Source organism: Eurosta solidaginis, chromosome 1 (assembly GCF_040869045.1).
Source record: "Eurosta solidaginis isolate ZX-2024a chromosome 1, ASM4086904v1, whole genome shotgun sequence".
Classification (NCBI taxonomy): Eukaryota; Metazoa; Arthropoda; class Insecta; order Diptera; family Tephritidae; genus Eurosta; species Eurosta solidaginis.
Genome location: NC_090319.1, coordinates 76,193,326 through 76,221,010, shown reverse-complemented (window position 1 = coordinate 76,221,010; position 27,685 = coordinate 76,193,326). Strand labels below are relative to the sequence as shown.

The following is a 27,685-nucleotide window of genomic DNA, read 5'->3' as shown; positions in this document are numbered from 1 at the left end:
AACGAATGGGTTGCAAGGTATGGTGTACCAATGGAGTTACATTCTGACCAAGGCAGGAATTTTGAATCAGCTGTGTTCCAAGAAATGTGCAAGAAGTTGGGCATTCGAAAAACACGGACAACTGCATTGCATCCTCAGTCCGATGGTATGGTGGAACGCTTCAATAGAACATTGGAGGAGCATTTAAGGAAAGTAGTAGACAAGTACCATAAGGACTGGGATACACACATATCATTATTCTTGATGACCTACCGATCGGCAGTACATGACATAACGGGCCAAACTCCCGCAAATGTAATTTTTGGCAATGGCCTTCGACTGCCAGCTGATTTGAAGTATGGGATAGATGCCGATGCGGAGAGGAATGTTAAGAAATCCACTGGTGTCTTGGAAGAAGAGCTGAGAGAGATACACGATCTGGTAAGGCAACGAGCAAAGATTATGAGTGACAAGATGAAAGCGAGGTACGATAAAGCAATTAATTCGGAAGGGTTTCAGGAAGGAGATTTGGTGCTACTATACAACCCACAACGAAAAAAAGGTTTGTCCCCGAAATTGCAGTGTAACTGGGAAGGCCCATACAAAGTTGTAAAGCGGATCAACGATGTAGTGTACCGCATACAAACCATTGGAAAACCACGAACCAAAATGAAAGTGGTTCATTTGGAGAGGCTAGCAGCGTTTAGATCGAGAGATTTGTCTGATCGGGACGATCAGACTTACGTGGAGGGCAGTGTAACGAATGTTAGCAGCACTGAGCGAGCTATCGTCTCTAAGCCGATGCTAAGCAGTGACGTGAATGCACATCAATAATTCAATCATTATGTATCTACATAAACGAAACAATAACTGCGTCTACATATATGTACCATGTACGTATACGAGCAGCGGAGAGTTAAGGCACTAACACATGCATATATCTGAGAAGTTTGAGAGCTACTGGACTAGTAGATTCTGGAAGCGCCTAAAAGATGTATAAAATTGTGCAATTTTAGTTATAGCTGAGAAGTTTGAGAGCTCATGGACAATGCTAGTAGATTCTAGAAAAATGCGACGAGGAAACCAAAGAGTATAAAAGGCAACATATGTAGAGGCGCTCCAATTCAGTTTGATTTGAGTTGATCAGCAGTTACGACTAACGACGATATCTAGCGAGCAATAGCAGTATTATTTTGAATAGTGGAGTTTCATTTGAGCTATCAGTTTGGTTATTAAGCTATTCGTTGCACAGTTACTGTTGTGAAGTATTTTAATGAAGGCCATTTTTCCATTATTCAATATTGGAGTTATTTATTCAACAGTTTAGTGATTCGAACTTAGCAGAGGATTGCAAATAAGAGGATTTGCAGCAAATTCGTTACAATATGAAAATGGAAGTAGGGAAGTTTAATTGGTTTTTTGAACCCATATTTAAGTATCGTCTTTGGTTGCAGGATATATTTTCAGATGTGGAAAAATGGAACTTAGATGGGCCCGGACGGAAATAGAGGATATTGGAGAGATTTGAAGAAGGAGCCCCAAATTTTTTCAAAGAGAATTTTTGGAGTTGCGTCGCTGATGGTTTGGGAAACATTTACAGGCGACGCCGTACTAGAGCTGCAGGTTTTGAGCTCAGAAATTAAGAGTTCACTATACGTTAATGTACTTCAATGCAGTCTTCTTCCCAATTTACGAGCAAACAGTGAATAAAATATTTAAAAAAAATGTTGAAGTTAAATGGGTTTATTTAAAACAATACTTACATGAAGTAATAATAATACTAAAAGCTAGAAAATAATTAGGTAGGTCCTAGGTACTAGTCATCACACTCCTCATCAATCTAGGGCGTTGATCAGAAAATGAAATAAAAGCGTTGGACGCGTCAAATTTCTATTGATAGTCATAAGTAAGACCAACTGAACCTTAATCAAGTTATGCTACGCCTCACAAATTTAGAAATTTCATGCGCTGAACGCTTTTATTTAATTGTCTGATCAACGCCCTAGATTGATGAGGAGTGTGATGACTAGTTCTAAGACCTACCTAATTATTTTCTAGCTTTTAGTATTATTATTACTTCATGTAAGTATTGTTTTCAATAAAACCGTTTAACTTAAAAAATTTTTTTAAATTATTTTATTTTCAAGTTTTTAGTCTTTATTTAATTGACTATTATTTCTATTAGTTCATTTAGTGACTCATTATTACAAGGACTCTTTCCTGACAATTTGTTAAAATCTCAGTCCTCAATACATAATCCTACATAGACCTTCATAAGACTTTACTCGACTCTGCGCCACGTATGCTTGTCCCTCCTCGAATTACAAAATATTTTGATGTTACTTTTACCGGACTGTATGTAATATTTGTTCCAAATATGAGCCAAATTTCATTTCATTTCATTTCATTTATTTATTACGGCAAAAAAGCCTAATTCATAAATTAAATTATATTACAATTTACTATCTTATTGCTAAGGTTTTACAATATTCATAAAGTTTTGCTTTAAAAGCCCCGATTTCATTACAACTTTTTATATCTATAGGGAGTTCATTGAAACTTTTTAGACCTTTATAAAAAATATTTTGCTGATCTATTTCAGTTCTGAATAAAGGCAGTTTGAAATTGTGTTTATTCCTTGTATTAATGTTATGTGTTTGCTTAACTAATACTACGTTTTTACTTAGATATTCAGGTACATTTTCACTTTTAATATTAAATATAAACTTCATAGCGTGAAAAAAAATCTTTTGCTTTACACTTAACCAGTTCAAACTTCTCAGCATATCAGCCGTACAAGTATCTCTAGGTTTTTTAAGAATAAATCTCATACATCTGTTTTGCATCTTTTGAAGTTTATCTATTTCTTTGTCTGACACAATGAATAGAATAGATGGGCAGTTTACAAAGTGCGGTTCTATAATGGACTTATATATAATTATTTTGTACTTTTTTTGAATATATTTGGATGTTCTCTGCATAACCCCAATTTTTTTCGCAATTTTCTGGACTGTGTAGTTTATATGTTCTTCAAACTTGAGTTTGTTATCAATTATAATTCCCAAATATTTTATACTGTCAACTTTTTGTATGCTTTCATCATTTATTTTTAAACCAATTATATCCTCATTAACGTTCCTCCTTGTTATTATCATAAATTTCGTTTTATTTATATTAAGTTTCAGTCTATTTCCGCACAACCATTTATACAGGTTATTCAGTTCATGTTGTATTTTAGAAAGTGCAGAATTAATATTATTCTCACTAATCATTATTAATGCATCATCAGCGAATAGTTTAATTTCACAACCTTCAATAGCGTTAACTATATCATTAATATAAATTAAGAACAGTATCGGTGCCAAAACTGAGCCTTGTGGTAACCCTATGGGTACTTCTAATTCATCAGAGATCACGGTATTTATAACCGTTTTCTGTCTCCTCTGCTTCAAATAGCTGCGAAACCAGTCAAGTTCTATACCAGTTATACCAATACGTTCCATTTTTTTGATTAAGATCTCCCTATCCACTGTTTCAAAAGCTCGTTTGAGGTCTAGGAAGACTGAAACAACCACTTTTTTTTTATTTAACTCTTCTTTCCAGTCATGTATCACCAAATTAAGAGCTGTCTCACATGAATGTTTCTTTCTAAAGCCTGACTGCTGGTGGGCTAGTATATTATTATCTTCAAGGTATTTCGTTAACTGGTTCTTAACATAAGCTTCAAGTATTTTACAATCACTAGGCAGCGTGTTTATGGGTCTAAGTTCTTCAGGTTTTACTGTCTTTTTAACTTTTTCCACTGGTATCACCGTTGACGTTTTCCACTTTTCTGGTACAAGACCCTCTTCTAGGCTGTTATTGATTATTTGTGCGTAGAAATATCCTGTATACGATATACAGTCTTTAAGTACTCCATCAGATATAAGTTTTCTACCGCCTATTTTATATTTGAACTCTTTCAGAATATTAATAACTTCATCTGTTGTTATTTTGGCAAACTTTAATCTAGAATTGACTTGTACATCACTTAGTGCTATACGGCAAGGTTCTATGATGTTATTAATTTCTATTACGCTATTTATAAAGAACCTATTTAGACCATTTGCCAGCTCAGTTTCATTTTCTACCATCATACCATCTATTATCGCCTTTTTAATCCCTTCGTTATCTCTCGTTAAGCAAACCGCTTGCTTAAGATGTTTCCACATTTCTCTGGCGTTATTTTCATTCATTTCGACTTTATTTTCCATATATTTAACTTTCTTTATTTTTACTAGCTTTTTGTAGATACGATTTATATTTTTATATTCGTTCCAATCACCTGTTTGTATCGCAAGCTTATAATTATTATATTTGCATTTATTGATTTGCGCCAGTTCTCTGTCGTACCATTTATTCATAAGCTTGATATGAACTTCTTTTTCATACGTTAAACTTTCCATAGCTTGCATTATTATGTTGTTCACTAATTCGACTTTCTCATCAATTAGTACGTTTTCATTTATGTTGAAGTTACATGATCTCAGGATGCTTATTAAGATTTCACTATTATATTTATCCCAAGCTGTGATTTTCTTGGTCATTCTCATCTGGTATGATTTAGACGTTTTAATATTGAACATTATTGTTTCGTGATCTGAAATTTTGTATGCAGGCAAATTATTGCACTGTATTTCATCTGAATTTGAATATAATAAATCAATTTTAGATGCACTTGCATCTGTAATTCGAGTATTAAATTCTACTTTTTGGGTCATACCCATCACAGAAAATATCTCATTCAATTTTGTACTATATGTTGATATGTAGTTCATGTTTATATTAAAATCCCCGATTAGTATATTACATTTACTTCTTTCAAATTTATCGATTAAAATTTCATTTAGGTACTCGATAAACGCTGCATCACTTGTGCTTGGTGAATGATACAGAACCCCTATTTGCCACTTTTTATCGACCTTTTTCAATTTTATTATAATGCACCATAAGTTCATATTGACACTAGCATTATAAATTACATTTATCTCCACTGTCCTATGAACATACACTAGTACTCCTCCTGTATGCCTGCTGTGCGAGTCGCATCTAACCATATTATACGATGCTATTTCTAATTCGCTGTCTTCAACATCTTTCGTTGTACACGTTTCCGAACATAATATAATACTTGGTGTATGTACTTCAGCCAACACTTCCAGTTCACATTTGTTTGATACTATGCTGTTAATATTCAAGTATATGCACTTAAGTTCATTGTGTCTAGTCTGCAGTCTTTCTTTGTATCGAATTTTCTTCAGCGGTATCTCATTGAATTGTGGCGGGCTTACCAGTGCGTCGGGTGTTCGCTGCTAGTATCCTAGCCTTTGTTTTTTTGCATTCAAGTGCTTTAGGTAGACTGGGCACTGTCTGCTATTGCACGAGTGATTGACATCTAGTCCTAGATTTAACTTCTCATTTGCCTTTATGCAGTTTATACACTTGTTTGCTGGTTGTTCATTACATTCAATGGTCTTATGCTTACCCAAGCATTTGGTACAAACTTCCTCGTTTTTGCATTCAGTCGCCTTGTGATTGTATCCTCTGCATTTGAAACACGTTGTCACATCAACGCCATCGTAAACTTTGCACCTTTCCCATCCTACGTTGAGCTTATCCAATTTTAAAGCATTAGTAAACATTTCCTCGTCCACCTCCAATATTGCGTTGTAATAGTTTTTGTTGCTAGTTTTAACATTATATTGCTTAATAATTTTTATTTCACCCTGTTCTAGGCATTTGTTTTGCTTTCTTAGACACTCGATCAGGTCATCTCTATTCTTTTCAAACTGCATGCCTGTTATAAATAATTTTGGTTTATAGTCACGTGGTATCTTTATTTCATATTCATCACTTATTTTTTTATCCATAATTTGTTTAATCTTATTTCTTTCATCTTCATTAATACTATCGATCACCATAATACCATTATGGCCCGCTTTAATGTCTGTTATCTTTAGCTCGTTAGGGTTAATTTTATTATTTAGATCTTGCCTTGTTCTTTCACTAGTTTGTTTTGCCTTCGGTTTAACAATAATAGGAGCCCGTTTCTTAAGCTCTGGAACGGCCCTAGCTGTGTTTTTATTTTCACCCGTTCTTAGAATATTTGCATATGTTTGTTGTGGTACCCCATCGTTTTTCTCCTTTACTATTGTTTTTATTTCACTACAAAATTTCTCATTCTCCCTCCCCACTACTTCAGCTTGATTTTTTATTTTCTCTGCTATCTCCCGCACTTTCTTAATTTCAGCTGCATTTTTAATATACATTTCTTGATGCATTTTTAAGGTCGCCAAACGTTCATTGTATTTTTCCTCCATTGTTTTCATTAACGCCCGCATCTCTTTTTGGTTGGTTTTTAAAGCTTCTTCAAATTCGTTTTTGTATTCTTTTAAATAGCCACTGTTCCTATTAACACTCTCTTGCATGTCTCGCAATACCAGATCAATATTATGTATGTATGTAATACACTCTTCGCAAATAAAATTCACCATTGGATGTGTTCCTATTACAGTAGCTTTATAGCTATCCAAGCCGGAACATTTTGCTGCCGAGTGGTATACTTTCGCACACACACCCACACATCTAATTCCCGTCTCCCCGCGAATTGCAAGTTTGCACTTGTCACACTTATTTTCGCTTTCAGACATATTGCCTTTGCTATCGTTTTCACTATGCCGTGGTCGTTTTGTGTTAATTTGTAATTATATATGCAAATGTATGCGTTTCTATTCGCTAGACTTGAGTCACTTTCTCACCGGTAGAAAATTATTAAATATTTATATGGTATTTCACTAGGTTTTGAATCGTTATTGATATTAGATTTTGTTAAATTAAAAGTGAACTGATCTTCTTACAGAGTCTCTATCTCACATATTTGTCACTTTTAATAATTATTCAAAGGGTTTCACCATTTTTGCAAACAAAATTCAACGAGCGATCTTTTCAATACAATAATGGTAGAAGCTACGGAAACTCATTGTACATCATAGGTCGCGTTCTATTCATGTATGTATTATGTGTTCCAAATGTGGACCAAATCGGACCAAATACGAAAATTTTGAATATCTCGATCCTTGCGCCACCTAGCGGCAATTTTTTTCACAGGCCGCTTTCTATTTATGCATGTATTATGTGTTCCAAATATGAGCCAAATCGGACCACAAATACGATTTTTTGAATATCTCGATTCTTGCGCCACCTAGCAGCGATTTCTTTCATAGGCCTGTTTCTATTCTTGTATGTATTATGTGTTCCAAATATGAACCAAATCGGACCACAAATACGAATTTTTTGAAATATTTCGATCCATGCGCCCCTATCGGAGTTTTTTTATTATTGCATTGTCATCGGGTTCTGAACTATATTCCAAGTTTCATGTTTGTAACTTATCGGGAAGTTACTTAAATTTCAATTACAAAATTCGTTCACTACGGCCGTGCAGGCGGCCATGCGGCCGGCCTGTCAAGTCAAGCTAAATAAAACCGTTTAAAAACGGTGGACTTTTCAGCAGGACAATGCACCCATACATGTCAGTCGCGAGGCAAAAAAATTTGTTTCTGAAAAGAGAGTTAATGTTTTAGATCGGCCAGCATGTTCACTCGACCATTATCCCATGGATAATATCCCGAGTCTTTCCCGAAAACCATCAATATGCATACATACATAGCTCCATTGTGGATAAATAAGAGCAACTGGAGTGTAAACAACTTTTAAATTTAAGAAATTCTATGTATAATAGAGTTTTTAAATGTATTCAACAAAATAGAAATCTAATAAATTAAAGGTATTAATGAAACAAATTTTTAGACAATTCTTGAAATGTGCTATAGTTATGAAATCATTTCCTTAACCCAATAAGGGCACTCTTTTGCTTTTGTATGACGTTAACATTAATGGAAGAGAGTAATTCGAAAAATCAGTTGCTGAAGCGAAAGAGGATAAACAGCTGAACTTTTCCACATTTTTATTTTGTTTCTATTGCGTGTCCCAAAAATGTACCAGCAGTTAGTTCTCTAAGGCCCGGTTTTTCAGTAGTTGGTTAAGCTAAGCTTAAACAAAGTTTGCTTAAACTCTAGTCAAATTCAAACTCCAGTTAAACTACTGAGCAGTTTTTCAGTGTCAGTTTAAGGCCGCCTTTGGGGTATGCTTCTTTGTGTGGCAACATTGTGTTTTTTATTATCTACATAATTTTTAGATACGGCAACAGCTGGATTTTGTTTACCTAAGAAGCATGGAAAAATATTTCTCCCGCGAAATATATATCTAGTTCCGGAGGTGATATCCAACATCATTATTTAATTATTCTTAAACCAGATAGTTCTCGAGTTGATATCCAACTTCTTTCAACCTTTGAGAAATTTGGTAAAATTTAGAGTTCTCGAGTTGATCTCCAACGTTATTATCGTTATCAAATTATTATCCCACCTTTGAGATATTTTGGGAAATGTATATTTCTCAAATGAATATCATCAAACATATTTCTCCAGTTGATATCCTACACTGGATATCGAGTTGAGGTGGAAAAATATCTCCAAGGTGGTACCACCAAAACCAGCAGCTGTTTATTGTGAGAAATAAACACCTGGTTGATAGCAGTAATGAACCGTAATTAATCAAAAATAAATTATATATATTAGCCGTGTTTTTTTTTTTACACGCGTATACGTTTACGTTGGCGCGTAAAAAAAATGCTTATCCTCGCTTAGATAATGCTTAGGAGACCTATCTATCGGCAACTAGCTACAGAACATGTTGTACCGAAAAGCGCAGACACAAACCCCTGGTGGCCATATTGTATAACATATAGCTGAATCTGTTGCGATGTAGAGGTGAAATATAGACACATATTTCAGTTGCATGTGAGTATAACTGAAATTTACGAGTACTAATTTTATGCGCAGCAATTTCAGAAGAGTAGATAAAGTTTAACTTATATTTAAGAATTCATGAGCTTAACACCGGCTTATAATAATTGAATTTCAATTATTATGTTTTCTAAGAGAAACTGAAAAGAAAGAAACATCTATTGGCATATTGCGATGGACCCATTTCGAAAACCGCCAACGTAATCATCATCAGGCAATTTTGTAATGTTATCAAAGGTTTCACCGGGATTCGAACCGTGAATCACATGGTGAAACTGCAGTAGCCTTTAACCACTAGGCCATCCTGCTGGTATTTGTTTTCATGCTTAATTCAGTTTTTCTTATTTCTACACTAACAACGCAATTGAGACATTTTGTCTCTATATTGATTTGTGTGCCATGTAGATTTGTTTTTGTAAAGTTCTTCTTCGTTGCGAATGAGCAGCTTTGTTAACTCGGGCTCAGTTGTACATATTTATGTATGTTTGTTTAATGGTGTGTTCAGTATATACTTATATTTAAGAATTCATGAGCTTAACACCGGCTTATAATAATTGAATTTCAATTATTATGTTTTCTAAGAGAAACTGAAAAGAAAGAAACATTTACTGGCATATTGCGATGGACCCATTTCGAAAACCGCCAACGTAATTATCATCAGGCAATTTTGTAATGTTATCAAAGGTTTCACCGGGATTCGAACCGTGAATCACATGGTGAAACTGCAGTAGCCTTTAACCACTAGGCCATCCTGCTGGTATTTGTTTTCATGCTTAATTCAGTTTTTCTTATTTCTACACTAATATCACAATTGAGACATTTTGTCTCTATAGTTTAACGCTTAGCAGTCCATATAAAGTTTAAGCGTAAACGTAAATAGATTCTCTTTATGATTCTCGAGTTGAGCCACTGTTTCGAAACAACTCTTGAGATTTTAGAAGTATGCCTAGTTATGAACATGAGCTCTAGTGGTACTCAATCCCAAATGCTTATTGGGTATATTCGACATTTCGAACGAACCCAAATCACCGATAGGTTAACTAGAGTTTAACCCTGCCAGATCGGTCGCTTAAGCTCAGCTTAAACTTCTGTTAAAAAAGACTGAAAAACTGCAGAATAAGTTTAAGCGTAGTTAAACTGACAAACTGAGTTGAGCTTGTACTGAAAAATCGAGCCTAAGGAAAATGTGTGCTATAGTTATGAGACGCACTTTAGATACGTGTGAAAAAAAAAAAAGATACGTGTGACTAATAATAAGTAAACAATAAGAATACCTACATTTGTGTAAATCTATTATATGTATAGAATTGTATACGTATTCTTAGTCATACCGAAGTACAATTATTAAAAATTATTATAAATTTCTGAACTCATAAACTCACCTTGAATGGATAATATTCAGCAGAACTCATTTTGTTTTGTTGCTTTGTTAATTGAGTTTCTTAAAAAGTTAATACAATAAATTGCGCTAAAATGAAAAAAAGAAAGAGAATATTTTAGTAGAGCTACAAATATGAATAGATAACTTTTAGATAAAATGCATGAGCACAGAGTTATGTAAAACTTTTATAACGAGCCTGAGCCAAGTGTTTTATATAGTAATGGTATCTAATGTGCCATGCGTGGTTCCAGGGGGGGGGGACTTTTTTTGTATTGACTGTAATGAAGTATATAATACAAATCTACATAGTAATTTCTTATCACACAACCGATTTTTACCAATTTTTAATTTTTCTTGCTTTTTTACGTTATTATTACATATGTATATTTAAAAAAAAGTTCTAGAACGTAAAAAAGCAAGAAAAATTTAAAATTAGTAAAAATCCGTTTTGTGATAAGAAATTAGTTTAGTATTATATACTTCATTACAGTCAATAAAAAAAGGTCCCCTTCCTTCCCCCTGGAACCGCGCATGAGTGTACACTCACAAAGAAAAGTATTGACACAAGGATTTTTTGGAATTTTTACCCAACGTTGCTTAAGCAAAATAATCTTCGCAATTAATTCATAAAAATACATAATAAATCCATTTTGTAGAAACGGTCTAGCATCATTGCATTGCAAACTTCCGTAGTATATTTTTTACAGTACACTAACAAAATACACGGTTATGCATTTGCTACGTCATTGCAAAAACGCAACATCAAAAACCGTAGTTTTTTTTCAATAGTAGCGTTCCACTGAGTCATCGAGCTCTGGATCACCATTAAATCTCATTGGTACGACGAGGATCAATGCTATAAGAGTTCGCAGCACTCAACGAATGTGTACATATAATAGGGTACCTGTTATTATACTCAGCTGAGCAGAGCTCACAGAGTATATTTATTTTGATCGCATAACGTAACAGCATAAACTAATCGAGATAGATATAGACTTCTATATATTCATTCATTCATTCATTTTTATTCATTATTGTCTTGTGCAATCTTAAATTTTAACAATTCATAAAACAGAAGTATACTTATGTATATAAAATTTGCAAAAGATAACAGTTAATGGTGTTTAGTGTCCAAATAACAGGACAGAGGTAACACCATTTCCTTAAATAACTATATTTCTATGTTGAACATTGTGGGGTGCAATACAAAATCTATGTAATGAAGTAATAATAGTTACAGAAGTTGAAGAATTAAACAAATTCCAATTTACAAGTGTGATTACTACGAAAGAATTATACAGAGGTAGTGAAAGACAAAAAATATAATGAAAATACTAGTAATTATATTAATTAATTATACAATTTTTTAAATTTTTAAAAGGGAAACACTACGTAACAGGCCGCAACAGAACTTCTATATCATCATGATTCAAACAAAGGAGCTATAATTTCACCTCCTTCAAGAAAACGGATAGTCTCCTAATGCTTTGTATAGCTTCAGGAAGCTTATTGAAAACCATGCAGGACACTATTGTGTAGAAGTTGCGAAACACGGTGGTACGAGAAGCAGGAACTACAACATTTGAATGTGAGCTGCTTCTTAGCCTTTGTGGGGGTATATTGGACTACGTAGATAACCACACCTGATAAGAAATATTTTTAAAACTTTATAGAAATACAAGTGCCTCACAGGCAGAATATTTAACCGTTTAAAAAGGTTCATAGTGTGCGATAGGCGGTTCGCGTTACATATTCTTCTTATGAGACACTTCTGCAGAATTAAGAGCCGACGAGTTTTACTATTATACCCACTTCCCCAGCAACTTATACCATATTGTAATTTAGATTGTACTAGTCCAAAATACACCATTTCAGCACACTGCGTGAACATAATTTTTTAAGACGATTAACAGCGCAGAGTGGATAACAGATATTGTTTCATAGTAGAGATATGGGACGACCAACTCAAATTTTGATCTATTATAACACCCAGGTACTTAAAATTGGATACTACTTCGATCTTAAAGCATTTTTCGTCGCATTCAAATTCAGGTGTATAACCAACACGAGACCCCTGATCAATACAAGTATGAGTATAAAGTTCATACCGCATACAACTTGCAGAATGAAAAGTAACATCACTGATTGGCTCTTCCTTGCCTGAGAGGCTGAAATACATCACCTTGGTCTTATTGCTAACAATCAGCTTATGAGAAGCGAACCATTGCCTTAGCAGGTGCACATCATGATTTATATCCGCAAAAAGACTGAATGCATTGTTTGTCGCATATGCAATAGCCAAGTCATCTGCAAAAGCAGTGACTTTTCCCAGGAAAGGTATTGAAAATATAGAATTTATATGAATTAAAAATAAAACTGGACCAAGGACTGAACCTTGAGGGGCGCCCAAATCCATCGATCTAGCTGTGCTTAAAGAATTGTCTATTCTGACCCTTTGTATTCTTGTATTTAAATATGATTTAAACCAATCAAGAACATTTCCACGGATGCCAGCTGAATGTAGTTTACTTAGAAGAATATTATGGTCAACCATGTCAAAAGCTTTTGTTATATCAACAAAAAGACTACCACAATACTTTCTTTCGTCCATGGACTTATACATAAAGCAACATAGGTCAAGAAGAGCATCTTCAGTAGAAGCTCCTGACCGGAAGCCGAATTGCATAGGACTGAAATATTAAATTTTTTCCAAATAAGCCATGACCCTACACTTCACACATTTCTCAAAAACTTTCGAAATTGATGTCAAAAGAGAAATAGGTCTGTAGTTGTTCTTATCTTTCCTATTTCCCTTGTTGTTGTTGTTGTTGTTGTAGCGATAAGGTTGCTCCCCGAAGGCTTTGGGGAGTGTTATTGATGTGATGGTCCTTTGCCGGATACAGATCCGGTACGCTCCGGTACCACAGCACCATTAAGGTGCTGGCCCGACCATCTCGGGAACGATTTATGTGGCCACATTAAACCTTCAGGCCATCCCCTCCCTCCCCAACCCCAAGTTCCATAAGGAGCTTAGCGTCGCCAGAGCCTCGTCTGTTAGTGAAACAGGATTCGCCGCGGATAGGTGAGGTTGACAATTGGGTTTGGAGAAGCTATATGTTGCGCTGGCAACCTGCAGGGTTGCGCTACACAGCCCCTTGAATCTGGTATTTTAGTCGCCTCTTACGACAGGCATACCTACCGCGGGTATATTCTGACCCCCCCTAACCCGCTGGGGGAGCCTATTTCCCTTCTTATATAGTGGTATAACAACAGCACATTTCAGATCCTCTGGGAATACTCCTGAGACTATACTACAATTAAATAAATACTTTAAAATGTCAACAACATAGAGAGCAATCTTTTTTAACATGCGATTCGAAATATCGTCAGATGAATTATTGTTTTTCAAAGAGTTTCCTAACCTCAGGATCTCTGTGCCAGAGATAGGGTCAAAAAAGAAGCTACTTCCTGGAGAAGTATTTTCAGAATTAAAATGGTTGATGTTACATGTGCAGCTAATAGGGCTATTATTGGGCAAGGAAGCTTTTCCGATTGTAGCAAAAAACTCATTAAAGTGATTAGCAACGTCCACTGGGTGAGAAACATCCACCCCGTTGATATCTAAAACAATAGAATTAGCATTGGTGACCGAATTCCCATGAAGAATGTCATAAACCACATTCCATTCCTTTTTAAGGTCACATATGCAGCTATTAGCCTATTTTTATAAAAAAGTTCCTGACTTAAAGCGGAGTCATTGGTGCCGTTTGTCGTATCGCTGTAGTCGTATCCCTAACGTAATCAGCTGTTTATCGTTACGACGGTAAACCATAAACTAATTGGTTGGCTACGATATGGTTACGACCTTAGCGGCACCAATAATCGATTGTATTGATTCCCATAAGGTTGGTCGAATCAGCTGTTATAAGGTTACCGATACGGTTACCGATAAAGCACCAATATCTGCAGCTTTAAACGAGTTTCTTTATGCAACCTGCTTGTAAGACGGTTCACGCGCTTCCGGAGACGACTGTTACTGGAATCTTTGTAACTTTTAGCTCGTAATTTATTTTTTACTTAAATTTTTTTGAGTAAATTATGGTTAATCCAGGGCTTGAGAATCACATCCGAACGCTTTGGAAAAGTTACAGAACTGGATCTACTTAAGTGAGCTTAAAGCGTAGACAAAAATAAATTGTACGCCTTGCTTATGTCCCGTTCTGCGTAAACATTTTCCCACTTTTCATAACGAAGTGATATAAGATCTCTGAAATTAATTTTCCTGACAGCTGTCATCCTCTTACGGTTATTATTACAAATAAAATTTAAACAAGTAATTTGCAGACCGATCATACAATGGTCGGAAACTCCCAGATCAAGGTTTAAAGCAACACATGGGCAAAAAGTAGAATCGTCAAAGCGTCCGTATATATGGTCTAAGCATGTGCCAGAGTCAAGTCGAGTAACAAATTTAATAAACGATGACAAACCATGACTTGCCATTAACTCAAGATGATTATCTACTGCAGAGTTGTTGCCGAATAAATCAATATTGAAATCTCCTATAATAACTAGATTTGTTGTTTTTACTTACTTACTTACTTAATTGGCGCTTAACCGTCTAAACGGTTATGGCCGTCCAACAAGGCGCGCCAGTCGCTCCTTCGCTCCGCCAACCGGCGCCAATTGGTTACACCAAGGGAGTTTAAATCGTTTTCCACCTGGTCCTTCCAACGGAGTGGGGGCCGCCCTCTACCTCTGCCTCCATAGGCGGGTTCCGATAGAAACACTTTCTTGGCCGGAGCATCATCTTTCATTCGCATAACATGGCCTAGCCAGCGCAGCCGCTGCGTTTTAATTCGCTGGACTATGTTGATGTCTGCGTATAGCTCGTACAGCTCATCATTAAATCTTCTTCGGTACTCGCCATCGCCAACGCGTAGAGGTCCATAAATCTTTCGAAGAACTTTTCTCTCGAACACTCCCAAAGCCGCTTCATCTGCTGTTGTCATGGTCCATGCTTCTGCCCCATATAGCAGGACGGGTACGATAAGTGACTTGTAGAGTATGATTTTCGTTCGCCGAGAGAGGACTTTACTTTTCAATTGCCTACCTAGTCCAAAGTAGCATTTATTGGCAAGATTGATTCTTCGCTGGATTTCAGTGCTGATGTTGTTGCTAGTGTTGATGCTGGTTCCCAAATAAACGAAGTCTTTTACTATTTCGAAATTATGGCTGCCAACAGTAGCGTGGTTGCCAAGGCGCATATGCGCTGACTCTTTGCTCGATGACAGCAGGTACTTCGTTTTGTCCTCATTCACCATCAAACCCATTATTGTTCCAGTGCGGTTAAGTTCTGCAGCTAGTATAATTTTCTCCAGCATCAAATTAAAGAAATGGCACGATAGGGGGTCACCCTGTCTGAAACCTCGTTTAGTTTCGAACGGCTCGGAGAGGTCCTTCCCAATTCTGACTGAGCTGATGGTGTTGCTCAACGTCATTTTGCACAGCCGTATAAGTTTTGCTGGGAAACCAAATTCAGACATAGTGGCATATAGGCAGCTCCTTTTCGTGCTGTCGAAGGCGGCTTTAAAGTCGACGAAGAGGTGATGTGTGTCGATTCTCTTTTCACGGGTTTTTTCCAAGATTTGGCGCATTGTGAAAATCTGGCCGATGGTAGATTTACCAGGTCTGAAGCCGCACTGATAAGGTCCAATCAGCCGGTTCACGGTGGGCTTCAATCTTTCGCACAATACACTTGAAAGGATCTTATATGCGATATTAAGAAGGCTGATTCCACGATAGTTGGTGCATTTTGCAGTATCCCCCTTCTTGTGGACTGGGCAAAGAACACTTAGATTCCAACCGTCGGGCATGCTTTCTTCCGCCCATATTTTGCTAAGAAGCTGCTGCATGCGCCTTACCAACTCCTCGCCGCCGAACTTGAATAGCTCCGCAGGCAATCCATCAGCGCCCACGGCCTTGTTCTTTTTCAATCTGGTTATTGCTATTCTAACTTCGTCATAATCGGGCGGGGGGACATATATTCCATCGTCATCGATTGCGGGATCGGGTTCTTCATCTCTGCGCGGTGAATTGCTGCCTCCATTTAGGAGGACAGAGAAGTGTTTCCTCCATAATCTAAGCACTCTCTGGACATCAGTTACAAGGTCGCCGTTTTCATTCCGTCTGTCGCCGTATTTTTTGGTAGAATTTTCGGGCGTTCTTCCTGGTGGCTAGCAGCTCAAGCTCCTCGCACTCACGCCTTTCTGCTTCTGCTTTTTTCTTCCTGAAAAGGCGTCTCGCTTCACTTTTCAACTCACGATAGCGTTCACACACTCCTCTTGTCGCGCTCGCTTTTAACGTAGCCCTGTAGGCAGCGTCTTTTCTTTCGGTTGCAACGCGGCATTCTTCATCATACCAGTTGTTTTTTCGTGGCCGCCGGTAACCAATTTTTTCCTCGGCGGCAGTATGAAGTGCTTTGGAGATATGTTCCCACTGCTCCTGTATTCCTTCAGGATGAGTTGTGCCCTCAGAGAGCAGGTGTGAGAGTCGAGTTGCGAAATCATTATCTAAAAACGATGAAAACTCGATACAAAAACTATATCTGGGAGATAATCAAAGGCCTCCAGGTTTAAATATAGTGAATCAAAATTCTGATGCCGACTTCTCACATTCTGATGTACGATAGTTAAAGTGTTTGTTGCTCCTGATAAAATATTTCACTTCATAGGAGAAAATCCAAATTTCCGATACAAAAACTATATCTGGGAGATAATCAAAGGCCTTCAGGTTTAAATATAATGAATCAAAATTCTGATGCAGACTTCCCACATTCTGATGTACGATAGTTAAAGTGTTTGTTGCTCCTGATAAAATATTTGGTTCGTTTACGACGTTTATAATAGGGCTGCCAACTATAAAAAAATGTCTACTGTTCATTTAAAAATTAATTAATTAAGGTGACAGATCAGCTAGATCTTCAAACGTATTTATTACAACAGCTCTATCATTTTCGGTCTTTCTTATATGTAATCTTGAATTATTGAATCACAAATACTTAAAATGTTTCTCCCTTTTAATCTTACTAGCAGCTGAAAATAATGCGCAGTTATAACCGGTTAAGAAGTTATTGATAAAAATGTTTTTAATATTGTTGCTATTATTTGGAAATAAAGAGGTATTTAGTTTCTTATGCGCAGTCCTCTTGGCCAACATGATTTTCTTCTTGATACCATTAGATTTGAATTTTATAAGAATATTATGAATAAAATTATTGCCCGACGAAGATTCCCTCACGTTTTTTCGATTCTTCCTCCGAAACCACTACATCCAATGCATCCCTGAAAATTTTGTCAATACATTCTTTGGCATTTCCTTTATCTGCAATCGGCACTCCCACTATTTCAACTGTATTTTCTAATAGTTTTCGCTCCTTCCAATTCAATTTGCTTTCCAGCTTTGATACCTTGGTTTTCAATTCTTTGTTCTCTTCCTGTAGCTGCTGCACTGTTCCTAGAAAGTCAATGTTCATTTGCTTAAAGCTGCAGACATTGGTGCTTTATCGGTAACCGTATCGGTATCCTTATAACAGCTGATTCGACCAACCTTATGGGAATCAATGCAATCCAATTGGTTTTTGGTTTACCGTCGTAACGATAAAAAGCTGATTACGTTAGGGATACGACTACAGCGATACGACATACGGCACCAATGACTCCCGCTTAAGGTTGAGAATTTCTTCGTACAGAAGTTGAAGAGTTACATTGTTGTCATTGTTGTCACTGCTTGTTGCTTTGTCCACTTCTTTCTCTGCATTACACTCTGCCTTGCGCTGGTCGTGTGGTGGTTGGCTCAAAGCAGTCGGCGCAAGCAAATGTTTATTGTGACTTTGCGCTATTTGGGTAGTTGTTGTTGCGTTTTGCAATGTTTTCCTTCGCATGACACTGCACTTGTCACATCGGTATTTTTGGTTGTTTACTTTGAAGAACTCAACATCTCGAGATTTCAAGTTCACGCATTTACAGTGAAAGTAATTTTTGCACTCTACGCAATCAATTTTGTTAGCACTATAACGATCGACTTTTTCTTTGCAAATTATGCAACTCATAGTGCACTATAAAATATTAAATACTTCGTTTGATAGACTTTTAAGTGAGCACCCCACGATCACAACCGTCTTGCACGAAGTTAACTCATCAAAATGATCTGGGCGAAAAAAGGAATTAATTTAGCCATGTCCGTCCGTTCGTCTGTCAGTAAACACTGTAACGTAGCGTTACAATAACGTAACCCCCTGTATTTCTTATTCACTTAAACCTGAACCTCCCTGTACTTATTTTTCTATAGCATAGCCAACAACCACTTGTACTTATTTTTTTATAGCATAGTCAACAACCACTGATAGCAAACCAATGAAAATCACAATAATGGTGTGTTGACTTCTCAACCAGTTTGCGGCACCACCCATATAAACATCGAATTTGCATTTTTGCAATTCAGTCCTCGCAGGTGAGCCAGCGGGAGTGGATGTCTTTTTAAAGACATACTTTTCCCTCCTGCTAGCTAGCTGAGTGTAGAGTTGTGCTTTTTCGTTCATTTCAGAGATTCGAATCTTTCGTTCTTTTTCTGACGAACGAACAAGTTGTTCTTATTATTCATCTGTTTGTTTTTTTTTCAAGCAAATTTGTTCACTGCTGCTCGCACCCGCGAAAAAAGCCAACATAGATGGGGGTGTGTATGCAGCAATGCTTTGTGTAGATATACTTAAATGTGTTATGAATAAATAAGTTAATATATATATGTATAATTAACTCCAAAAAAGTTACAAATTTCGGAAGATCCAGGAAATTGAAAGAGTACAGACACAAATTGTAAATATGAACTTTTCAAGTTTGATAAATGTAATAATTAGTTTCTTACAAAACATGTTTTTTCATAAATAGTCCATACATATACTGTTGTAGCAGTGCCACTCACAAAGATGACCACACATATCTTTATAGCTCCGACACATAAGCAGTTTTTCATATAGATGAGTTTAACACATGCTTATGCATTATGAGTAGATTGCACGCATTTTTTTGGAGAATGGTAGAATGAGCGACACTGGCGCCATCTGATATTGAAAAGTAACCAACTCCCCAATTTTGTTCCAAGCAAATCATAAGAAGAAGAATTTGACATTTGCTTTGGCTAAGGGTGTTGGTATAGGAAAATAAAGAATAAATATTTCCTATTGAAATTTAAATATAAATGTATTTTATTATTTCACAATGAAAAATATTTAATGACTGACTCAACTATGAAAACTTGTTGAACAATATAAAATTTAAATGTTAGTTGCTAAGCAACACTTTTGTTCTGAAAACTTGAACTGCACCGCCACACTACCAATATAGGAAAATAAAGAATAAATATTTCCTATTGAAATTTTAATATAAATGTATTTTATTATTTCACAATGAAAAATATTTAATGACTGACTCAACTATGAAAACTTGTTGAACAATATAAAATTTAAATGTTATTTGCTAAGCAATACTTTTGTTCTGAAAACTTGAAATGCACCGCCACATTGGCACACTTTGCAAGTGAAATTATTTTCCCCACTGGTTGGTAAATTTTCTAACATTTTTCGCAATTAAAAAGTGAAATATATCAATCGAACACGACACAAAATATGTTAGCAAGTATTTTTGTTGTATAGGGAGAATGTTTACAACAGTGCTTCGCGAAATTTTGTATGTGAATAGGCAAGGCGTAATAAACTTCAATTGCCAAGTTTGAAGTTCCTTCATATTTACAAACGCAACATCTTGGTTGATTGTGGCGATGTTATTGGAATGCATAAGCTTGTGTTAAACGCATCTATATGAAAAATGTCATTGTACCGCGGCCTTTAGTGTAAGTGGCATCATCGACATTCGTGCTCACTGTGAATGAATTTCTGCATATGTATGTATGAATTTACAATGTTCGCGAACGAGAAGAGAGAAAGAATAACATTAGAGAAATCGAACTAAAAGAACAAATGAACTAAAAGAACAAATAGAACCGAAATCGAAGATCTAGTTCACTTATTCAGTTGAGAGACCCGGTCAATTGAACAAGTTCAGAACGAAACGACCCAACTCTGGCTGAGTGGAAGGGGCGCCGTCATGGCACGGGTCACCCTTCACTTAGGTAAGGGCGACGGGGAGGATGCCTTGTGCTACTTTGCCCCCCCGCGCCCTCCTAGGTGTTGAGTGGCCCGACGCCTTCATGGCCATTTAACCCCTTCCCCTCAGTTCTAGCTTAGGCTGGCTGAGTGGAAGGGGCGCTGTCATGGCGCGGGTCACCCTTCACTTGGGTAAGGGCGACGGGGAGGATGCCTTGTGCTACTTTGCCCCCACGCCCTCCTCGGTGTTGTGCGTCCCGATGCCTTAATGACCATACAACCCCTCCCCCTCAGGCCTAGCTTCGGCTGGCTGAGTGGCAGGGGCGCCGTCATGGCGCGGGTCACCCTTCACTTAGGTAAGGACGACGGGGAGGATGCCTTGTGCTACTTTGGCCCCGCGCCCTCCTAGGCGTTGAGCGGCCCGACGCCTTCATGACCATTCCACCCCTTCCCCTCAGCACTGGTTTCGGCCGTGAGCCGATGCGTGCGTACAGGGGCTACCGCTGTGCGGTTAAGGTGCACTTCCCCTCCGCCCACGGGTCGACCCACGGTGTATCGGCTGGTACAACCCCGCCCCCTTACGCATCTTCTACTAGTGTGCAAGTAGGGAGGCGGGGGTGTCCAGCGGTGAAACCAGCACTAACGAGTCCTCGCAGTATCTTCCCCAGGTGACCGACCCCGCGGACTACCGATCCTGCTGAAGACTACCGATCAATCCGATCCCGCCGATACCCTCAACCGACCCCGCCCGGAACGAGCCGCCGCTGTCCAGATAAACACCATCGCCAGCCTACTTCCCTTCTCTCCCCGGCCCTGGTGCGCGCTCCGTAGCCCACCGCCGCTGCTGTCACATCGTAGCCCCTCTGGTGCCGCCGCTGCTTACATCCCGCCGGCGCTACGCCGATCGTTGGCCGTCCGCCATACTACCGCCGTGCCCATCCCGCCTTGCTGGTGCCGCCGCTGCCACACCAACCACTGGCCGTTCGCCGTCCTATCGCCATTCAGCCGCCACTGCTACGACGACCGTTGGCCGTTCGCCATTCCACCGCCGTTAAGCCGCTGCATCCGTCCCGCCGCTGCTACGACGACCGTTCGCCATTCTACCGCCGTTGCATCCGTCCCGCCGCTGCTACGACGACCGTTGGCCGTCTGCCATCCTACCGCCGCTAAGCCGCTGCATCCGTCCCGTCGCTGCTCCGACGACCGTTGGCCGTCCGCCATCCTACCGCCATTAAGCCGCTGTATCCGTCACATCGCTGCCACGACGACCGTTGACTGTCCACAATCCTACCGCCGTTAAGCCGCTGCTTCCTTACCGCCTTACCAATCCGTCCGTTACCCGAACGTTCAACCGCCCTAGCGAACCTCCTCTGCTCCAACGACCGTTAGCCGCCGCTCTGCTCCCCCTCACCATCTTGCGACGTAAAGCTGCTGCCCGTCTAATATCTCCAGCCGTGTGTGCGTGTGTTGGTAACACATAAATCTTGTGTATTTATTCAGTAGGGGTTTGTGGGACCTTTACTCGACTCTGGATTGACTGAGCGTTACCCCAGCCTTAGACAAAACCCACCTCATAACACGATAACTTGAGTAAAATTTGTGGTATCTTAATGAAATTTGGCATGTAAGTTCCTGGGCACTCGTCTCAGATCGCTCTTTAAAATGTACGAAATCGGACTATAACCACGCCCACTTTTTCGATATCGAAAATATCGAAAAACCGAAAAAGTGCGATAATTCTATACCAAATACGAAAAAGGCTTGAAACATGGTGATTGGATTAGGTTTTTGACGCAAAATATAACTTTGGAAAAAACTTTGTAAAATGGGTGTGACACCTACCATATTAAGTACAAGAAAATAAAAAAGTTCTGTAGGGCGAAATAAAAATCCCCTGGAATCATGGCAGGAATACTGTTCGTGGTAATACATACTATATAAATAAATTATTATCGTTGTTAATATTTGCTATAGCAACGTTTCCAACGTCAAGTACACAAAATTCTGAACTCCCTAAATATAAACTAAAGTAAAATTTTTTTAAATTTTCACTAAGAACTTTTTGGAATTTTTCTAAATATGCAGTTATGTAGAGCATACAGCGTTACACTTTGCTCTGTTTAAATGACGGTGTGGCAGTGTAATCCTGCTGGTTAAGCCAGTTGATCGTGACAATTTTTTTCGAAGAAAATTAATATGCAGGCAATAACTGCGGAACCAGACAAGGGGAGAGCATGGTAACATACATACAAAAATTAAATTTTCATGTATTTTGTTTTTGTAAAAAGAGAGACTTATGTCAAAATCGTACTTGGCCGGAAGTTGAGGCGTCAAATCACATTATAAAAGTACCAATCAGTTGCTTTCCGGCGGTCACCTGTTCCTGGTTCCGCCATGACTTTTATTATTTAAGGGTCAATTAAACTTCCTTAACCCTAGCGCCATAGTCGTAACCACACCCATATCCACAACCATCTCCAATGTGATCTGTTAATGGTGCCTTAACCTAAAAATCGTGAAAATTTCATAAAAATGAAGAAAACGCAAAAAATTACAAACATATTCCACAAAAAATAAGTCTCTTAGCCATAACGTATCCAAAACAATGAATAAAATCTATAAAAAGTTATTAAATTCACCAACTCAAATATTTTTAGGTTATGGATATGGCGAGAAACCAAAAACCAATTGGTTGGCTATGGTATGGTTATGGCGTTAGCGTTATGGTATGGCACCAATAATCGATTGCATTGATTTCCATAAGGTAGGTTCGATCAGCTGTTTTATCTGGTTATGGTTTTATGGTTCTAAAGCGGGAGTGATTGGTGCCGTATGTCATATCGCTGTAGTCGTATCCCTAACGTAATCAGCTGTTTATCGTTACGACGGTAAACCAAAAACCAATTGGTTGGCTACGATACGGTTACGACCTTAGCGACACCAATAATCGATTGCATTGATTCCCATAAGGTTGGTCGAATCAACTGTTATAAGGTTACCGATACGGTTACCGATAAAGTACCAATGTCTGCAGCTTAACGTAATCAGCTGTTTATCGTTACGACGGTAAACCAAAAACCAATTGGTTGGCTACGATACGGTTACGACCTTAGCGGCACCAATAATCGATTGCGTTGATTCCCATAAGGTTGGTCGAATCAGCTGTTATAAGGTTACCGATACGGTTACTTAGCACCAATGTCTACAGCTTAAGTCACCATTAATTGGCCCTTTATGGACAGCGCGCTTGTAAGAATCAGCTGATACACGGGGTAGCCATTTATGTTTTTTTCATGTACTATAAAAGTTGCCACTTTTCTGCGGTAGGAGTAACTCTTTTACGCTTTTACCATTTATTTAGGTAAAAATTTTTTTTTAGAGAAAACTCTATTAATAACCTTAAGAGATGTCCAGCTTTTTGGAAAACTTTTCAATTTACATACATACATATTTTGCATACTGAGAAAAGTTCTAAAAATTTTACTAAAGATTCGAGTTTCGATCTTTATTGCGAATTTCACGTAAGATCTTGAACTTTAATTTATATTGATTTTCTTTTATTCTTTTACATGTTTTTATAAAAAAAAAATTGCGAAAGCTATTCTGCTTAAGAAAAACTAGGTGAAAATAGCTAAAAAGTTCCTGTGCCAATACTTATTTTCGTGAGTGTATGTTAGAGTGAATCAAAACATGAGAGCATAAGATAACAGAAACATTTGGAAGGAGAAATGTCAGCCCCTTTTTTCAAACTTGTATTGTAAACAGGCTTGGACGTATGTATGTATGTAATTGTTACAAGTGATGACGCCATGCAAAAAAATACCAAATTACCGCCAACGGCTAACAAGTTAAGGCTGCGTAAAATAAAATATTGTGAATTTTTTTAACAAGGAAGTTAATTCATGTGTTCATATGATCTACACACCCACCAGAGCAAAATTGCATATTCTATAAAATAGACAGTTATTTACTAGGGATACTGACATACAAATACATTTCTAATTTATTTCTGAAAGCGTTTTTTTTCTTACATTTTTTTATTACGTCCTTTTAAGGCCAGAAAATAAGGCTAGGTTATTAAAAGGTGCCATGTTGACATTAAAAACTACCGCATTATATACATATTTATATTTTATACACTTCGCGGCCATTCAAAACCCCATGAATTTTTTTACTTTGTTCGTGTAAAAATCGATTTCACATGGGTAATTTGACATTTACACTACGCTCTAATGGCCTACTAACTTGATGGCTATCAATAGCGTAGAGTTTTGTGGTTAATACATTACATAATACATTCACTATTGCCTAATGTAGCTCGTTTCTGCTCTAAAATCTTCGTAGGTAATTGTGCATTACAATATTTAATAAAAAGTTACTCAGAACTTGCACTCTTGAAAGTGAAAGTTGTTTGTGTCGAGACAAATCGACGTCATCGTCGTGCTATGCCAGCCTTCTGCTAAGGTTCTAATCGCTAAACTGTTGAATAAATAACTTCAATATTCAATAATGCAAAATGGTCTTTATTAGACTACTTTGAGAGTACTTCACAATAACTCTTACTTCACAACTAATTGCGTGTTTAAATCAAACTGCTTAGTCATGCCTCAGCTTGCGCTGCTTTTATGCTCTCGGTTTCTTCGTTGACCCGTTTCTCCTAAGGTCTAGTAATTTCGCGAACTTCATGCTTGGTTACCAGGCATATAACTACATGTATATTTGCAGTTTGTAGCCATATGCGTGTGTATATGTGAGCACAACTTCGGCCGATGGCTACATGCGCTTGTGAGTAGCTCTCCGTCGCTTTGTATGTATGTGCGTAAATGATGATTGATTTGTTTACGTACACAAGAGTGGCAGCTTGCTTTATTGTTGTTGTGCCTCCATTTAACAACCGCTTAGTGATGTTAGTATCACTTAGTGATGCTAATATTTGTCACAATATGCACAAAATTTTCGAATACAAATATGGCCGTATCATAAAGTTCTGACTTTTCGAATCTACAATGTATCACTACCGTTTCAAAAACGCTTATCTCACAAAATTTTTGAATAGCGCCTCAGAATTCGACTTAGGAACGCCCTATCTCAGAATTTGTTTGTTCACTACCGTTTTAAAAACGCCGTATCTCACAAAATTGTTTAATAGCGCCTCAGAATTCGACTAAGGGACGTCCTGTCTCAGAACTTGTTCGAAAAGGGCCCTATTTGAGCTTAAATTCAATACATTCTGATATTAGCTGGGACGTTTATGAGAAAAATTGTGGGATAGGGGAGTGTTCGAGAGACAAGTTCTTCAAAAGATTTATGGACCTCTACGCGTTGGCGATGGCAAGTACCGAAGAAGATTTAACGATGAGCTGTACGAGCTATACGCAGACATCAATATAGTCCAGGGAATTAAAACGCAGCGGCTGCGCTGGCTAGGCCATGTTATGCGAATGAAAGATGACGCTCCGGCCAAGAAAGTGTTTCTATCGGAACCCGCCTATGGAAGCAGAGGTAGAGGGCGGCCCCCACTCCGTTGGAAGGACCAGGTGGAAAACGATTTAAACTTCCTTGGCGTTACCAATTGGCGCCGGTTGGCAGAGAAAAGAAGCGACTGGCGCGCCCTGTTGGATGCGCTGTTCACTCTCTATCCCAGTCTCAACTACTGGCCAAACGATTTCAATATCTTTGTTTTCATAAACCACTACGAAGCTACATGAAACTAACGCATTTATATATAAGATATAGATAGATAACAGAGACATTCTCTTGTCAGATAGTATTGCTCCCTACCACGTATCTACTCTCCCAGTATCTTCTTGCCATTTCCTCCTTCTCTACATTTTTGATCTCTGCCTCCCTTTCTCATCTTTTCCCTATTACTTTCTCGATTTTTCTCTCCTCTACTCACATTTCCTTTTCTCAACTTCACTTATATTTCTTCGTCTCATTTCCTTCTCTTGCTTCCTCTCCTTCCTATCTTACCCTCATACTTTCCCCATTCTTACCTCCATTTTCTACTCCCACCATATTTCCTCCCCACACCTCCTCTTTCTATTTTTCATCCTCCCCATTTCTCTTAATTCCTCTTCCCATTTTCCTCCGCTATTTCTTATTTTCCTTTTTCTACCTACGGCTTTTCGTATAACTCTCCCGGACCGGGAGTCCCGGTCCCTATCGCTTTTCTTCTTAACCCCCGCTCCTTGTTAAAACCCTGACTAACACATCCAAAGTAATAAGGCTCTGCCAAATAAAGTTGAGCAACACCACCAGCTCAGTAAGGGTTGGGAATTGCCTCTCCGAGCCATTCGAAACCAGACGAAGCTTCAAGCAAGGCAGTTTATGATATTACAATATATTATAAGAGCTTACAATTACTGGCGTGTGCTGATGATATTGATTTTATTGGCCTTAACAAACGCGCCGTGAGTTTTGCCTTCTCTGGATAAGATAAAGATTAGATAAAGAGGCAAAAAAAGTTGGTCTTGCGGTAAATGAGAACAAGACGAAGTACTTGCTGTCATCCAATGAAGAATCGGCCCGGCCCTTTGGCAGCCACGTCACTGTTGAGGAATATAAATTCGAGCTTAGAAATAAAACGTCGAATAACTTTTGCCAACAAGTGCTACTTTGGCCTGAGTAGGCAATTGAATAGTAAAGTACTAAGTTTCTCGTCTAACACTTAGTACGCGCTTCAAGTCGCTCATCATACCTGTCCTGATGTATGGCTCGGAATCGTAGACGGTGTCGATAGAAGATGAGATGGCTCTTGGAGTGTTCGAGAGAAAGGTAGGTAGGTTGAACTGGCCGGTCCATGAGGACCTCACATAGACTGATTGAGTCCGTAGTGTTACCAGAAGTTTGTTTTAACGACCAAATTGAAAAACCCTATCAAAAACCAGGACCTATGTTATAAAATAACTCCGTCCTCTTGGCAAATACTAGAAGCTTCCTAGGACTTAATCCACTTGCTGCTTCCAGATCTGACAGCTGTATCACTCCTAATAGCTGGAGTCTTAGTCTGGCAAGTGCAGTGCACGAGCACAGAACGTGCTCGATCGTTTCCTCCTCCAAACCGCACTTCCTACATCTGCTATCACTGACCAAGCCTAGTTTAAAGGCATGTGACGCCAGAAGGCAGTGTCCAGTCAGAATACCCATCATGAGTCTACAGTCCTCTCTTTTTAATGATAGGAGCAACTGTGTTAGTCTAAGGTTGTAAGACCTACACATAATCTTCGACACTTTACAGCCCCGCGCTTGAACCCACGC

General features: G+C 38.2%; 1 protein-coding gene across 6 annotated transcripts in view; it reads right to left on the bottom strand.

Annotated features, from left to right (window-relative positions):
• AnxB9 (Annexin B9) overlaps positions 1 to 27,685 on the bottom strand; it is a 95,589-nt gene that overhangs the window by 30,807 nt on the left and 37,097 nt on the right. For all 6 annotated transcript variants that reach the window (XM_067758344.1, XM_067758342.1, XM_067758345.1 and 3 more), the window contains exon 2: positions 10,268 to 10,353. In XM_067758344.1, coding sequence (XP_067614445.1) covers positions 10,268 to 10,297 — 30 coding nt within the window. In that variant the 5' untranslated portion in view covers positions 10,298 to 10,353. The remainder of the gene's footprint in view (positions 1 to 10,267; positions 10,354 to 27,685) is intronic.